The sequence below is a fragment of the Gracilinanus agilis genome, chromosome 5 (genome assembly GCF_016433145.1).
Source record: "Gracilinanus agilis isolate LMUSP501 chromosome 5, AgileGrace, whole genome shotgun sequence".
NCBI lineage: Eukaryota > Metazoa > Chordata > Mammalia > Didelphimorphia > Didelphidae > Gracilinanus > Gracilinanus agilis.
In genome coordinates this window covers 225,156,618-225,172,403 of record NC_058134.1, presented here as the reverse complement: position 1 = coordinate 225,172,403, position 15,786 = coordinate 225,156,618, and the positions used below count along the sequence as shown (strand labels likewise).

Genomic DNA, 15,786 nt, shown 5'->3' with positions numbered 1-15,786 from the left:
TTGCCCCTCTTCCCTTTTCTAAGTATGACGCCAATGTCTTTAAATTCATTAAGTCCAAAATAAAATTCCTTATCTTTCCATTATCTATGAAGGAATTCAGATCTTTCCTATCCTAAAAAAATTCCTTGGCCTGGCATCTCCTTAAGCTACAGTGCTACATCTGTGTTGTTCTTCAATGCCTGACTTCTAGAAATAATGGGGTGCCATGCCTTCATTTCTTCAATCCCTCTCCCTATAGACACAGCCTTCTCCAGGCTGCCTGTGGCCTCACTGTTGTTAAATCCAACAACTTTTAAAGCTGATCTTCGCCCTCTAGGGCCAGCTCCAACACCTGCCCTCTCTCCCCTGCTCACTGCTCTCCCCTCATCCCTTCCAACCTGCCTGAGTGCTCCTGGGTGGGTTTCATTGTTCCTTTCATCATCCCTGAGCCTCTGACTTACAGTTTTCTTGGTTCTTTCTTTTTTATCTCTCTTGCTGAGCAACTCCCCCCACAGATTCAATTATTATATATGTTCAAAGCAATTCCATTCAATAAACCCTGTGTGTCAGATATGTGGATGACTATGAACTGTCCCTAATGAGGCCAAATCTCTCCCCTGAAATCTTCCTCCATCATCACCTGGCTCCAGCACATCTCCCCCTACACAATCAACAATCACCTCAAACTCAACAGGACCAAACGTATTCCACATTAATCCTCTTTCCCCTCTCCTCTTACTTTGCTCCTCCCTCTGCCTTGATTTTCCTATTTCTGTTGAAAGAACCACATCTTCCAGGCTATCAAGATTCAAAATCTTAAGTCACATTCCACACAATCAACTGCTCTCAAGTTCTTTCCATTCCACTCTCCCAATATCCCTCCTATTCATCCCTTTCTCTCCAATCACACAATCCCCCTGACTCTAGGATTCAAACATGGCCTCTAACCTAAACAACTTAAGTAATCCCTTCCCTTCTTCTCCTTGCTTCTACTCTCATGGCTTGCCAGTGCATCCTTCATATAGCAACCAAAACTAAGACCCAGGCTTAATGAATCCTGTCATTCCTCAATTCACAAGCTTTCCTTGACACCTCCCACAGTGATAATGAGATTAAGTTTACTTTGCCCATTCTCAAATCTAATCACCAAAAGTGTAAACAACTCCACTTAATTTCACAAGTTGGGAGGTCGGTGAGAACTTGCCAGAGCCACCCCAACCTTCAGTCAGCAGCCACAACATGGAGGCCAGACCTTCACCGGCAAAAAGAGCCGGCCTGGGCAAAGGGCAAAGGTGGGTGGCATTTCTGAACAGCTGGGGCCTCACTGCCTCCTGGGTAGTCCTAAGAAAAGAGTCTGTTGTGATTGGACATGTAAACTAAGAGGAAGGCACAGGAAATGATGCAAGAGAAGCCCCTTTAAAAGAGAGTGACAACTTCCTGTAGCTTCTTCTTGTTCATGTCTTGGACCTGAAGGAACTCTTCTTGTTCATGACTTGGACCTGCAGGAGCACTGGACCTGGAACCCTGAGACCTTGGTGAGATTGTTCTTAAATCTTTCCCTTAGAATTACACGTGGTGAGTATAAAGACTAAATCTTCCTGGACTTCTCTAAAGGAACTTTTAGCTCTTTCAAAAGCTCTTAAAAAAAAAAAAAAAAGGAACTAAAAGCACTTTCAAAAGAGATTCTGTGACTGAAGCTCCTGCTTTATTCATCTCCCACCCTCTGGAGCCCTCAGGCCTTGGGCTCAAGGCTGAGCCCCCTTCAACTGAGGACTAATTAGATCTGCCTGAGTTGAACAAGGGGGCCAGAGCACATTACTTAGTGTGTTAGATTACTTAGATTACTTATCCTGTCCTATCCTCTCATCTTCTTATTTTTCTCTTCCTCTTCTCATTTGTAAATAAACTTCCATAAAAGTCATTTTGACTTGAGGTTATTCTTTAATTGGGGATTGATAATTATTCAATTCCCTGGCAACCAAACCTTTTAATATTCACCCAACCAAAACCCCTTTTTACCCCTTACACCACCCCAGTCCCAATGATTAAAATTCTAACTCTATAGAGTAGCACTTAAGGGTCACTACAATCAGGGAAAATATTTCCCATTTTTATGAGGTTTTTACATTTCAAGAAGCAAACTAAAGAGGTTTGTTTTCTTATGTGTTCACTCAGCCCAAGAATCTTTTACACTGAATCTTGCTGATAAGTCAAGGACAAGGCAATCACAAATATTTTTAAGCAACAAAAGATAATGGCTTTATAGGTTTTATTCAAAAATTTTTTTTTCTTAGAGACTTCACATGAATAAAAATGAAGATAACTTTTTAGAAAACTAAATTACTTCTAAGGTCCCTTCCAACTCAAATTCTATAATTAAATGCAAACTCCTGTTTTAGTGGATTAATTTTTTTAAAAATCAGAGGCCTTAAGAATTCTGTGGCCAACAATATACTGTGTGAAGCACGTAACTACATGCTGTCCTGACCAGAGAAGCACTTCAGAGTTTTTGTAAAATCTAAAATATTTTTTTCTTTCCACCACAGGAGCAGTCCTTGAAACTACAGAATTCCTGGAATCCTTGTAATTCAAATACACTTTGCCAGGAAAAAATCTTGATGTTTTCTATCAAGGCTTTCTCAATTATTTAAATATACTGAAACAATCAGGAAATCTAGTGCCTAAAATATTTTTTTGAATCTTTTTTTTGGATTTTCATTTATGCCATGAGTAGGTCTAACTGTACCAGACTGCTTACAGCCAGCCATCAAATTTCTGAAGGCTAAAAATGGATATTTCAAATATGGAAAATAAAATTTCAATTACAAATGAAACCGCCATGAATTGCTAATCATTGTTTAGAAGACCATAAGTGTTTACAAAAAGGTTTCTCACCCTGCAAGAGGGAAGCGATGAAGGCAGTGGCCACACTGCTGGCACACAGAAGGATGGAATGATCAAGGCGGTATCTCCCTTCTGGAATCCAGCCAAGAATGATGGCAGCCACAGCAGCTAGAAAACCCACCACGGTGGCCTGAACCTGAGAAAGGGAAATAAGAATCCATTCCAATGGGATAAGTATATTTCTTTAAGACATAAATCTCTGACACAGGAAATTAAGAAAAACTATAGGACAGCTACATCATCTTTAAAGTGACAGCTAAATCTTAGTTTTTTATATTCTTTAACATTTAAAAAAATCTCACCAGTCCAAAGATATGAATCAAAGAGTGTTTGGACTTGAAGCCTAAAGACTCAGATTCAAGTCCTGCCTCTAATATATACCAGCTGAATGACAATGAGGAACTCTTAACCTATGAGCATCAATCCACTCATCTGTAAAATGTTTAATAAGACCTGCATTATCTACCTCAAGATTGTTTTAAAGATAAAATGTAATAATAGATGTAAAAAATTTTGTAACCACAAATAATTAGTAAAAATGAACAATTTCTGTGGCCGGTCAGAAATTATTCCAGGAAATCTATGATTGGGGGCAGTGGATAGAGCACTGGGCTTAGAGGATGCCTCTTCTTGAGTTCAAATCTGGCCTTAGACACTTACTAGTTGGGTAATCGTGAGCTAGTCCTTTGACCCTGTTTGTCTCAGTTTCCTCATATGTCAAATAAGTGGGAAAAGGAAATGGCAAACCACTCTAGTATCTCTGCTAAGAAAACCCCCAAAGGGGTCACAGAGAGTCAGTTATGACTGAAATGACTGACCAACAACATGATCAGAAAGGGTGCTATTAAAGTCTTATAGGAAAAACAAGGTAAAATAGGACAGCTCAAATGCTGCCTTGTAACCCACAGAATGGGCAAAGATCTAAAGGAAATGGGCAAAGATCTAAAGGAAAGCCTAAGGATACTGAGTGGATCTTCTATGAAGGATTTAGTGGAGATATGAACAAGAATGACAGGCTAAGAATTATGGATTGAAGGGCTGTGATCTGCACCAAGAAGAATGGAGAATGTCTGCATTTTTTTTTTTTTATCCCCAGGACCTACAACATTTCCCTGAGCACCTGGGGGGGGAAGTGGTGTCTAGACCTATTATTTCCACAACGTAGGGAAGCTCCAGCAACTAATCTCTACTAAAGCTACTCTGCAAGGTATGGTTTTTCAAGAGTCGCCTGGGGCCCTTTGCCCATGGTCACACATGGTCAGTAGGAATCAGAAGCGGATCACCAATGTTGGCTATATTGACTCTATCAGCTCTCTAGCCTTACATATGATAGGTACTTAACAAAAGCTTGCTGACATTAATACGTGTGTAATCCAGATCAAATTGCTTACCAGAGTGGGGAGGGAAGAGAAGGAAAGAAACAATTTGGATTTTATAATTTAAAAAAATGTATACTGAAAATTGTTATTACATGTAATTGGGAAAATAAAATATCTTTAAATAGAAAAACAAAAACAAAAAAAAAGCTTGTCGAATTTAAGAATGTTATTATTGACTATACTGATTCTCTCATATTGGCAGATTCTGTCAAATGTTAATTTGAATAGGATAATAGGTTATAATTATTTATTATTAATAGTATTGTAATAATATTATAGTAGAATAACAGAATCAAAAATTTCAGAGCTGAAAGAAGTTTTGGCAATCATATAATCAAACACCTTCAATTTTTATATGAAGAAAGTTATGACCAGGGTGACTAGATAACTTGGTCTAAAAGACAGAAGGACCCGTAACTAGCTCCTCGTTTCTGCTTTAGTGTCCTCAGAAACAGTGGCACAGATGATCCATGAGAAAACAAACGAAAAATGGTACCATCTGGCTTTCTAAAATATTGTATGAAATAATTTTCTTGGAAAATTGACCTTCTTGATTATGTTCTGTTTAGGCTAATACTAAAAATTCCTTTGAATTCTTCAAGTTCACACTTGCTAGAGGTTAGAAAGGAATTGAAATATTCCAAGCCCCTGGAGCAGCTGAGCAGAGAACAAAGCTTGGCTGTGAATAACACACTCCTGGGTAATCCCAGGATCATGATGAATCGTAGTGAAGACAACCACTCACAAGCAGTCAAAAAGGACTATAGTCAATGAAAGGAATTAAAACTGTAAAAAGGAGGCTTTAGTTGAGAAAGAAATGAAAACGAGACACCTAAAGATATGTTTTCACTTTTCAGCCATCAAGACAGTTTCATTCTAGAGTTTTCTCTTGGGCTGGGACCTATGACTTCAGTGGTGAAGGGAACTCCTTATGAGAAAACCTCTTCTACCAATGCAGTGTTCTGTTCTGAACTCCATCAGAAGTAGCACTTAAACTTGGGTATATCAGATTCAGAGGCCAGCACTCTGAACTGCCTCCTTTCTCACTTTGTGTGTGTGCATGCATATATGTGTGTATACATACACGCATATGTATGTGTGTGAATATATATATGAATATGTAAAAGGAGAGGCAGCATTTGAGCTGCACTGGTAGTCATAAAATATTAAGGGTACCCAAGGAAGACCTCTATCACAAAAATATATCACACAAGTTAAAAAGGGTCAATAAGACTATGATCCAAACCAGTGAAGAAAATGCCCACACAGACCACAAGGAGATGACAGATCCATTAAAGGAATCCATCCATAGTATCCATTAATCCTAACCAGTGAGAGAAAGTAGATCAGCTAAGGTATTAACTTAGATGAACTTTCAGAGGTCAAGAGGGTCCACTTAATTAATCTCCGTTCATATATTAAACTATATTTCAATATACTAAAATAATTGAGGCAAAAGTTAAAGAATTTCATGTGCATTAGTTATATTAGGCCTTACAACTGTAACTCTTAATACTATATATGAATTACCTACTTACCTGTTTTAGGGCCAAGTTGCCTATAATTAGGTTCCACTTTTCAATGGGGGAATCCATCTTCCCAACATTTACCTGTTAAAAATTATATTTTCATACATAATTCTGTATTTCACATGTTGTTCTATAAAAAGTACTTTGTTGTTAAAACTCATGAAAAAAGCTATGTGCCAAATTCCCACTAAGGTTAGAAAATACTACTGTACAAAAAGCTGTACAAAATGAAGTTCATCAGAGAATAGTCTCCATCATGCTAAGATACAATTTAGCTGTAGAAACAATGCATACTGATCTTGCCTGACTTTCTACTCCAATCATCTCTTCACACCTGATGACTTCTTATCCATCTTTTAGGAAGCCTTTCCCAGGAACCTCAGAGAACACCTCATCTTGTAAGAATTGTCATCTCTTTGTAAGTTATTCTCTTCTTAGGTGTGAAGCTACAGGAAAGTAGCCTTGTCCTATCTAACTTTTAAATCTAGTATCATAAGGTAAGGATCTTGCTTCTCTAATACACAGATAATGATAACTAATAGCACCTTGGAGTTAACAAAGCCCATTCTTACAACTCTTTGAGATAAGTCATCTTTATATTAACTTAACAACTTCGATCCAGTTCAATAAGCATTTATTATGTGCCTCCTTACCCTTTGATCACTATGTTAGGTGCTAGGAATACAAAGACAAACCTCCAATGGACCCTGCTCCGAAGTTCCATGATTAGAATTCAAGCTCCATGAGGGCAGGGGCTATGTCTTACATAAATGTTGTATCTCCTCTAGAAGCCAGCATAATGTTTTGCAGAGATGCAAATAAATGCTTCCTGCTGCTTATTTTTGTTGTGAAAGAGAAGAAAAAGTTAGATAACTCTGAGGTTTAAGATATAGCTGTCTGGAACAGTGTTGATATTACTGACAAAGCTAGAGAAGTTGAATAGTACAAGCCAGCTTTGGATGTGCTGAAGTTGTGGTGATGGTGAGGCCAAGATGTCCATGCAACAAATAGTTAGAAATGCTGATGTGGAGCTTAAAAGAGAGTCTAGAAACCTTGTAGACCAAATTAAGTCACTGCCTCCCTCCCGAGCTCCAGCCAAATCACAAATGCCAAACGGACATTTCAAAGTGAGTGTCCTGGAGATATCTCAGAGTCAATAAATCAAACACAGCACTTTTTCTCTTCCCCTTTTCCCCCAACCTACACATCTCTCCAGAGACTATTTCTGTCCAAGGCACCACCATTCAATCCATGCTCCTAGTCCCTGGGAAAGTTAATCCATTCATCTACTGAATTCCTTTTTAAGTCCTAACCTAGCAGATTGATGACTCCCCTATATACATTGTCTTTCCCTATTAAAATTGCAAGTTATTTAAGGGCAGGGATTGTCTTCTTTTTTTTAACATATCTCTAAAGTGCAACATAATATCCAATATATGGTGGATGCTTAATAAATGTTTTGCCATTCAATCATTCATTCATTTACATGTCCAATCAGTTGCCAAATCCTACTATTTCTATGTCCAAAACATCTCACTATTACCTTTTTTCCTATCTCATTCCTAATACAGAGATTATCAGATCTTTATGTCTGGCTAGTATGTATTCGAGATGGGACTTGAACGCAGGGCTTCCCAACTCTGAAGCCAGCTATCTACCCCCAACTCAGTCCTCACTGTCTCTCTAATAAATGGTTATCTAAGAACAATGTAGTAGAGGCATTTTCCAAACCTATTTTAAATTTACATATTTCAAATGCTTTACAGTCATCAACTAATGTCAAGATGTAAGAAGATCTTAACATGGAAATAGGTTTTGAACAATGATGCATGTATAACCCCGTGGAATTGCTTGTCAGCACTGGAAGGGGAGAGGAAAGAGGGGTGGAAAAATCATGAATCATATAACCATGGGAAAATATTCTAAATAAAATAAAAATAAAATAAAGGTATTAGAAGGCCAATTCTAAGGCTATGAAATATGTCCCGTATCAGTGATGAAATCATGAAAAGAAATGCCTTATTTGTAAAAAAAAAAACAAAAACAACCTCTGACATTTCCATATACAAACAAAAGGAAAAAGGACTCTATATGAATACATGAATCTATCATTTTAGGTGTGTAGTAAGTATAATATAATATAAATACTGTCTATTTGCATTTTCTTCTGAACTGCCTTCTACTTTCTTCTTATATCTTTTCTTTCATCTTTCTTTTTTATCACTTCATGAGCCACTTGTCTTTCTTTATAACTCCCTACTGGAAAAAAAAATAACAAAAAACAAAATCTCTCCCTTAAAACAAATAACTTGTCAAGTAAAATAGATCCACATACTAGTGGTGTAGTAAAATGTTTGTATGCATAAGCAAAGGTAGGATCCCCTTGACTCAAATTTCCCATTGTGCTACTGCCTTTCTAAACAGGAAATTTTTCCCACTTGGTTAATTCTGTGGAATATGTGGAACTTTGCTTTATATATTGGCTATTAGTTATGGCTCTTACCTGGAATCAAACAGAGCTAAAGGAGCTATTCCCCAATTATAGGTTACGTCGAGTTAGTATCCTTGAAGGGACAGTATTGTTGTAACTATATCTTCCTTTTTTCTCTCATGGAAATTTCTATAATCAGGGCAAGTGAACAATATGTTTTTGTCATTATAATGCTAAAGCTATATTCATGTATAGAAGAAATAGGTCTTTAAAGTATCTCATTCCTTCAAGATGATCTGAGGAACATAGGCATATAGACAGACAGATAGAAAACATCCTCAAAGGGGATAACAAAAAGATGTAAAAAATGTTCAATTTAATGTAGTAAACTTGGAAAAAAAATAACACAATTACACCATCTTCTCTAAGAACTAGTAAATATATAATATATAAGCAGACACATATATACATATATACATAGTCACACAATTGGCTCCCAAATGTTTCGAAGAGGGATATACAGTATATTTTAATAATTTGTCCTTAAAACTGGATTAAGGTTTTTTACATATATAATTGTATTAATAATCGTAAAGAATGTTAAATCATGTCTTTTCTTCCTATTTTTAAGTCTCTGTCTGGGGGCTCATTTTACTGGTCAGTCCTCTTCCTTCAGTCTATGGATGACATTGTCCATATTGAATACAGTTTTGGGTAAAGACAGAAAGAGCAAATGATATGTAAAAGCTGAAACACTCTGAAGTTTCAGGTGAATTATGGGTTCCTTATTTGTTGTTCTTAATAGGGTTAGATCCATAAGGTTTGAGTTAGTTCTCACTACATGAACTAATTACTTTGGAGGTTGTACTTAATTATACTGAGTCTTGTCACTGGCAAATTTTAGCAGAATTACCTAGTAATCTCTGCAAGTGACTTAGAAACAGAGAAGCAGATCCTTCTAGGCCAGTGATGGTGAACCTTTAAGAGACCAAGTGCCCAAACTGCACTCTGTGCTACATGTGAGCCCAGAGGGAGGCAGCACTCCCATTGGGCTGCTGTGCAGAGGAATAGGTGATGAGAGGAATGTCCTCAGGCATGTGAAGAGAGGGAGGGGAGCAGCCTCCTCCAGTATGCTCCAGCAACATGATTCTGGGAGAAGGCTCCTTTAGAGCTATCCTGAGGACAAGGTCCATTCAGGAATGTTCAAAGGAAGATATTTCCAGGAACTAGAAAACTACCTGGGATATTTGGGACTCATGATGAAATGTTTTGATTAAGTGAATATTGATAATGATTACCAGGAGACTTAATGTTGTTTGATATTGATGATCATTATTGTAAAGAAAAAAAAGGTTGTACACTTTAGTGACAATAGTACCATTAGACATACTATCAAAATGCTTGAAAATTCAATGATGTGATACATTATAATGAATAATCTCTGTACAGGAGAACTAACAATGAAACACATCTCCCTCTCTTCAAAGATTATTCATTTGAAATGCAGTATGTGCTATTGGACATTGCTTTGGTATTAGCAGGTTTCATTTAAATGTTTTCCTTTGTCACAAGATAGAGTTAAATGGAGAAAGGTGCCTGAGGACTAATGACTCATAGAAAAAAGGAAAGGTAACAATAAAACTTTTTTTAAAGTTTTAACTGCACCTTTGGAAATTTGTTATGGCTTTGGTTTATAAGTTACTTAGCTCCTCATTTTTAAAAGGATAAGAATTAAATTGTTTTGGCTTTAAGCATTTACTTTTATAAGGTTTTTCCTAACGGTGATGGAAATTGGAGAAAGGTAATGGGAAATGCAAAAGAAAAGACTAGGTTTATAATAAACCCGAGGCAAGAGAAAACAACACTAATTTTTTCCAAAAAATTTAATAGCCATTTTCATTTTTAAAGTTTTGAGTTGCTAGAGGAATTACCTGAGAAAGTATACAGGTTAATGTCATTAAAAATTTAAATTGAATTTCACATACCAAAGGCTACGTGATTTCTATTTGTATATTAAAAAAATGATCATGTCTTCTTCAGGTTAAGATAGCAGCATGAATGGCTTCCAAGGAACCTAGAACTTGAACATATCTTCAAGCAATGATCTTAAAAAACACCAAACAGAACAATAATATTATCCACAAAGAAATGACAGTAAGGAGGGACTTATGAGAAAGAATGCTATCCACATCTAAAGAAAGAACTGTGGTAGTAGAAATCCAGAAGAAAACATATGACTTATCACTTGTTTATATAGGTATGTGATTTGGGGTTTTGGTTTTAAAGGATTACTCTTTTACAAAAATGAATAATATGGAAATTAGTTCAGAGTGAAAATTAAAAAAAGAAAAAAACAAAAGAGAAATTACAGTAAGCTCTGTTATCCCACCAAAGGCTGTGCAACAAACAACAGAAAGAAGCCTGTAGGCTTAGGTAGAAAAGGAATTCCACCAGATAAACCATTTGAATAATCCAGAAGCTTATCAGCAGGAACTAGAGACACTCCCAGGGGCACCAAAAGCCAGAAGCACTCTCTCTGGACTAGAGGCAAGAAGCCCAGAGTGCACTGATAATAAAACTCCAAGTAGTCAGAAAACCACAAGCAGCCATGGCCAGTCCTGAAATACCAAAAATTCACTCTTGTCTCTCTGACCTGAAACTTCCCAGACAGCCCCCAAGACTGAAGTATTCTGAACCTAGAGGATGCAGGGTGACAGGAATCTGTCCGTGCTCTGAAGACAGATATACCAGGAGATATGGAAGGTAGGCAGCAAACAACCAGCATTCATTAAGGGTCTGCTAGAAGCCAGGCACAGGGCTGAGCTTTTGAAGCGAAGAGTACCTTGAGAGCTCAGCAAATCAAGGTAACGCTCAAATAGGACCTAACTCTGCCACAGAGTCCAAGAATGAGTGGAGTCTGACCCTTGCACAAAATCCCAAATCAGGAAATGGACCTGAAAACATGAGAAAAGGGCATCAAATGCTATGAAGACATTTCACAGATGCAGGGATACCCAAATGACAAACCCAGAAGAAAGTGAATCCCTTAAACCTACACAACCAGAGCCTCAGAGGAAAAGCTGACATGGCTGCAAAGACTATCAAAGTACCTGTAAGAAATTAAGCAGTAAATGAAAAATGAAATTACTGCTGAAAGAAGAGGTCTGGAGGAAAAAATTGGAATGAAAATTTATAACTTAGAAGAGTAACTAGAAAATCTTATCCAAGTAATGGACTTTGGAAATTGGAATATACCAAACATTTCAATGACTACATGAGCCAAGAAATATTACAATAAAATTAAAACAGAAATATTAGAACAAAATGATAGAAAATTTAAGGTACTTAATATCAAAAACAACTGATCCAGAAATCAGATCAAGTAGAGAAAATCTAAGAACCACATTCCCTAAAAGCCATGACCAAAGAAAGCATATTGTATGTATATGATAAAGTTAAACTGTCCAGTTTTATTAGAACCAGAGGGCAAAGTAAAAATAGAAGGAATCCATCAATCACCTTTTGAAAGAAACTCCAAAATGAAAACTCCTAGGAAAGTCAAGCCAAAAGCCAGAGCTTTCAAGTCAAATTCACAGCCAGAAACAGCATTCAAAGAACTCAGAATCCAATTAGTATCTCATAAGACTTGTGAGCCACTTGTAAAAAGGAGAGAAAATCTAGGAATACAAGACTAAAATGCAAAATATAAAAGCTTATACACAAACGTAAGTATTACAAATACAATACAAATTGAATATAAACCTAGAGAATTGGCCTCTTCCCCATAGTCCTCAAACATGCCCATATCACCCCTATCTTTAAGAAACCTTGGTTAAACTCTACCTTCATTTCAAGCTATCATTTTATATCTCTCCTCCTCTCTTTGTTAACCAAACTCCCTGAAAAGCAGTCATTGTTCTACTTAAAATCCTTCCACTAAACCCTTAACCCTTTGCAAAATGGCATCCAGCATTATCATTCACCTGAAATGACTTTCCCCAGAATCAAAGATCTCTTAAATGTCAAATCTCATAGACTTTTCTAAGACCCATCTATCGTGGCCCATCTGCTACATGTGAATATAGCTGACCAGTTTCTCCTTCTTAATACTCTAGCCACACTAGATTTCCCTGGAATTGTGTTCTCTTGGTTCTTCTTCTCCTATCTGTCTCATCATCCTTTCTCAGGCCCCTTCACTGGCACAGATATATCAAACACCCTAACTCTGGGTGTTCTTCAAGGTTCCACCCCAGGCCCTCTTTTCTGACCAATGAGGCTGGAAAGAGAATGAGGCGAGGTTTTGTATGGCTTTAAAAGCCAAGCAAAGGAGATTATTATTATTTATCCTACAGGTAATAAGAAGTCAGTGGATTTGGTTGGGTAGAGGAATGACATGGTTGGAGTGGAGTGGTGAAAAAGTTTAGGCAGAGAGATCAATATATATAAAATAATAACATAATATTAATGAGGCTTCCATTTAAGGTTCCATTAAAAGGTTATTGTAGTAGCATAGATGAGAGATGATGAAGTCCTAAACTAAGGTGGTAGCTGTGTACATGGCTGGAAAGGGTTGAATGCAAGAGAAATGGCAAGACTTGGCAAATTAACTGGATGTGTGAGGTAAGGGAGACTGAAGAATCCAGAATAATGGCAAGGTTAAGCACTTGGGTAACTGGGAGGATGGTGGTGCCTTGAACTGAAATGGGGCAGTTTGGAAGAGAAAGAACTTGAGGGGAAAGGTAATGAGTTTGGTTGTTTACATGCTGCATTTGAGAAGTCTCTGGGCTATTCGGTTTTAAATGTTGAATTTATTATATAATTTTTAAAAATCAAGGTGTTTATAATAGATTTGTGGTTTCACATATAATTCTCTTTGTCAGTTCTTTATAAATAGAAATGTTCATAACTGTAGAGATTTTTAAAGTCTAGAATAACAATAAAGATTATTTTGAAATATCAATTTTGAATAAAATATTCTGGCTAGGGAAGATGGCTTTCCTTATGTATTCTTTTTTCCTTGGGCTACTGAAGATGAACAGGCATGAAAAAAGAATTTTTCGTTCTGTGCCTCCAACTACTTTTATTAACACTCATCCTCCCTCTTCCTTAGCTCAGTTGAACTTCAGTCACCAGACAAGTTATAATATCTGAATGAAATGGAAAAGAAGTCAGGCAGCTCAACTACTACTAAGGATTGACTATGTACTGCCTTCCTTACACTACCTTGCTGTGTTCCTGAAAACCTACATGGAATCGAAAATTTGGTGGATTTTGCTAAAATGCCTGAGGCATACCCAGAAAATCCATGATTTCATCACTGTGGGTAGCCATTCCTCTATGTTTTAAGGATGAGTTGCCGCAGTTAAAAAAAATTTCATTTCCTTTTGGCCATGCCTTTATTGATGAGGCTTCCAGAATGAGTCAGGCTAGATCTCAAGACAAGAGACATATTCCTCCAATCAATCACAGGCCCCATATTCAAAACTTTTCCATCTAGGACCTTCCAACATTTATATTCTCCTAACATAGCCTTGGAAAATTCTGGGTCATATCCATTTCACTAGGAGACAACCGAATAGGATTTCAATGGAGGCTGGATGATATAATAACAAGGATACATTTGTACAAAAAGCTTCCAAACTATTTTTTAAAAAGTAAGGCAAATTTATCCTTACTCAACTTTAAGACATACACTCAAATTTGGAGTAAGTCCTCTTTTGCTAGAGTAAATCTCATGGGACTTCTTTTAAATGGATCATCATCTTTAGTCCACCAACTGGTGATCTCAACATCATTTGGACAATTCTCAAGAATGTGTTTTTAGAAATGTTTGTTTGGAGGTATATTGGTTTTCCTAGCAAAGTTAACAGGTTGCCTAAATGTCTTTGCATTTGATTGTACTTATCAGAGCAAAGTTCACTTTCAAAGCATACAGAAAGGAAACCTCTTCTCCCCAATATCCTGCTCCATTTTTACCTATTTGTTGAAACTGCCCTATGTGTTTTCTCATCATTCCTTGTACTCTGCCCTTCCTAATAAGTTCATTTTTAATCTTTCTTCCAATGTACCATTCTTTTTACTAATATGTTCCATGAGAATTATACTACTTCTCTTTCAACAGATAGCAGCAAAAGCCAAACAATTTTTGCATTTCTCATTTGACAGTAGGAAGCTTCACCTCTAAACAGTTAGATGCTAGTATTTCAGATGAAGAGACTAGGAGATTAATGATATGTCATCGGGTCTTCTAATATGAAAAGGCATTTTGTATCTTTCTTAACAAGTGTTCTTTAAAGTCCTTAATTAGTATGCACTGATTCACAATTCACATGACAAAAAGTAAAGTATTTCCAAGATTGCCCCTAAAATACTAAACTCATCAGAAAAAAAAATTAATCTTTATCTTCTATCTTAGAATTAATCCTAAGTATTGGTTTTAAGGCAGAAGAATAAGGGCTAGGCAACTGGGATGAAGTGACTTGCCCAGAGTCATACGGCCAGGAAGTGTCTAAGGCCAGGTCCTCCCAAATTCAGGCCAGGCTCTCTTATCTACTGAACCACCTAAATGCCCCTAAATTAGAAAATTTAGATTGTTGAAAGAAACCTCAATGGTGCTTGTGGGAAGCCAATAAGAGAATAGATAAAAATCTGAGACCCTCTTTTGACACCTCTTATGATCCATACCTTTTCTTATTGGAAAAACATTATAGACTTATTGAAAAGCTTTGAGTCCTTAAGCAGACCAGCAGCTACTGAGTTAACAATTCTTCTCCTTGACAATTTCTCTCCTTGATAATTAAGAAGCCTGAACCCTAAAAAATATATTACTTAGATAAGGACTGGAGCCAGACAATTTAGTCCAGACTATCTGACCAGGTGCAGATCTGTAAATCAAGGCAGAACGCAATTAGTAAACATCTCCATGAAATTGATTTCTGCTCCCAGAATTAAACCCCTACTAATTGGTGGTTGGAATTTGGCCCTTGCACCATATCTCTACTTTTTAGACTTTAATGGATTGTGTATGATTTGTAGCCCCTTCACAGCTGTGACTCTTTCTTTGTGTTCTTTGTTTGAAACCAGTATAAAATAAAGTCCAAATCCCATTGCATTAGAGCAACATGGGCTAACCACTAGTCTGGTTGTTCTCATTTTTCCTTTTCCTGTCTTAACCATCCTATGCCACCAACGCCACTCAGGACCCAAAACCATATAGAGGCTGGCTCTCTACAGGTGCTCATCTTTTTCAATTCTTGTCTAAACCACAAGGAGATTTTTGAATCCTTTTGCATCCTAGGCATGACCTTTAAAGTGACCATAGCCAAAGAGGATGCTAGAGCTGGGGGCAGGGAGGGTGGAGTGATGGCACCTCAGGGGCCACTGAAGGGGCTATTTCCCTCATTCAGAGAAGAGGAAACTAAGGGCACTGCATAGCAAATTTTCAGTGGCTGAATTTATTAGAGATGAGAAACAAAAAGAATGAGTTCATTCATCCACTTCTTCAACAACCATTTATTAAGAACCTACTCTGTACAGAGAATTCATATAGTCATTCGTGAAGAGC

General features: G+C 37.1%; 1 protein-coding gene across 1 annotated transcript in view; it reads right to left on the bottom strand.

Moving 5' to 3' along the window:
- Nucleotides 1-15,786, bottom strand: part of SLC41A2 (solute carrier family 41 member 2) — a 97,319-nt gene that overhangs the window by 71,642 nt on the left and 9,891 nt on the right. The window contains exons 3-4 of the mRNA XM_044677633.1: nucleotides 5,801-5,872; nucleotides 2,875-3,019 (exon numbers count right to left, since the gene is read on the bottom strand). Of these exons, the coding sequence (XP_044533568.1) occupies nucleotides 2,875-3,019; nucleotides 5,801-5,872 (217 nt within the window). The remainder of the gene's footprint in view (nucleotides 1-2,874; nucleotides 3,020-5,800; nucleotides 5,873-15,786) is intronic.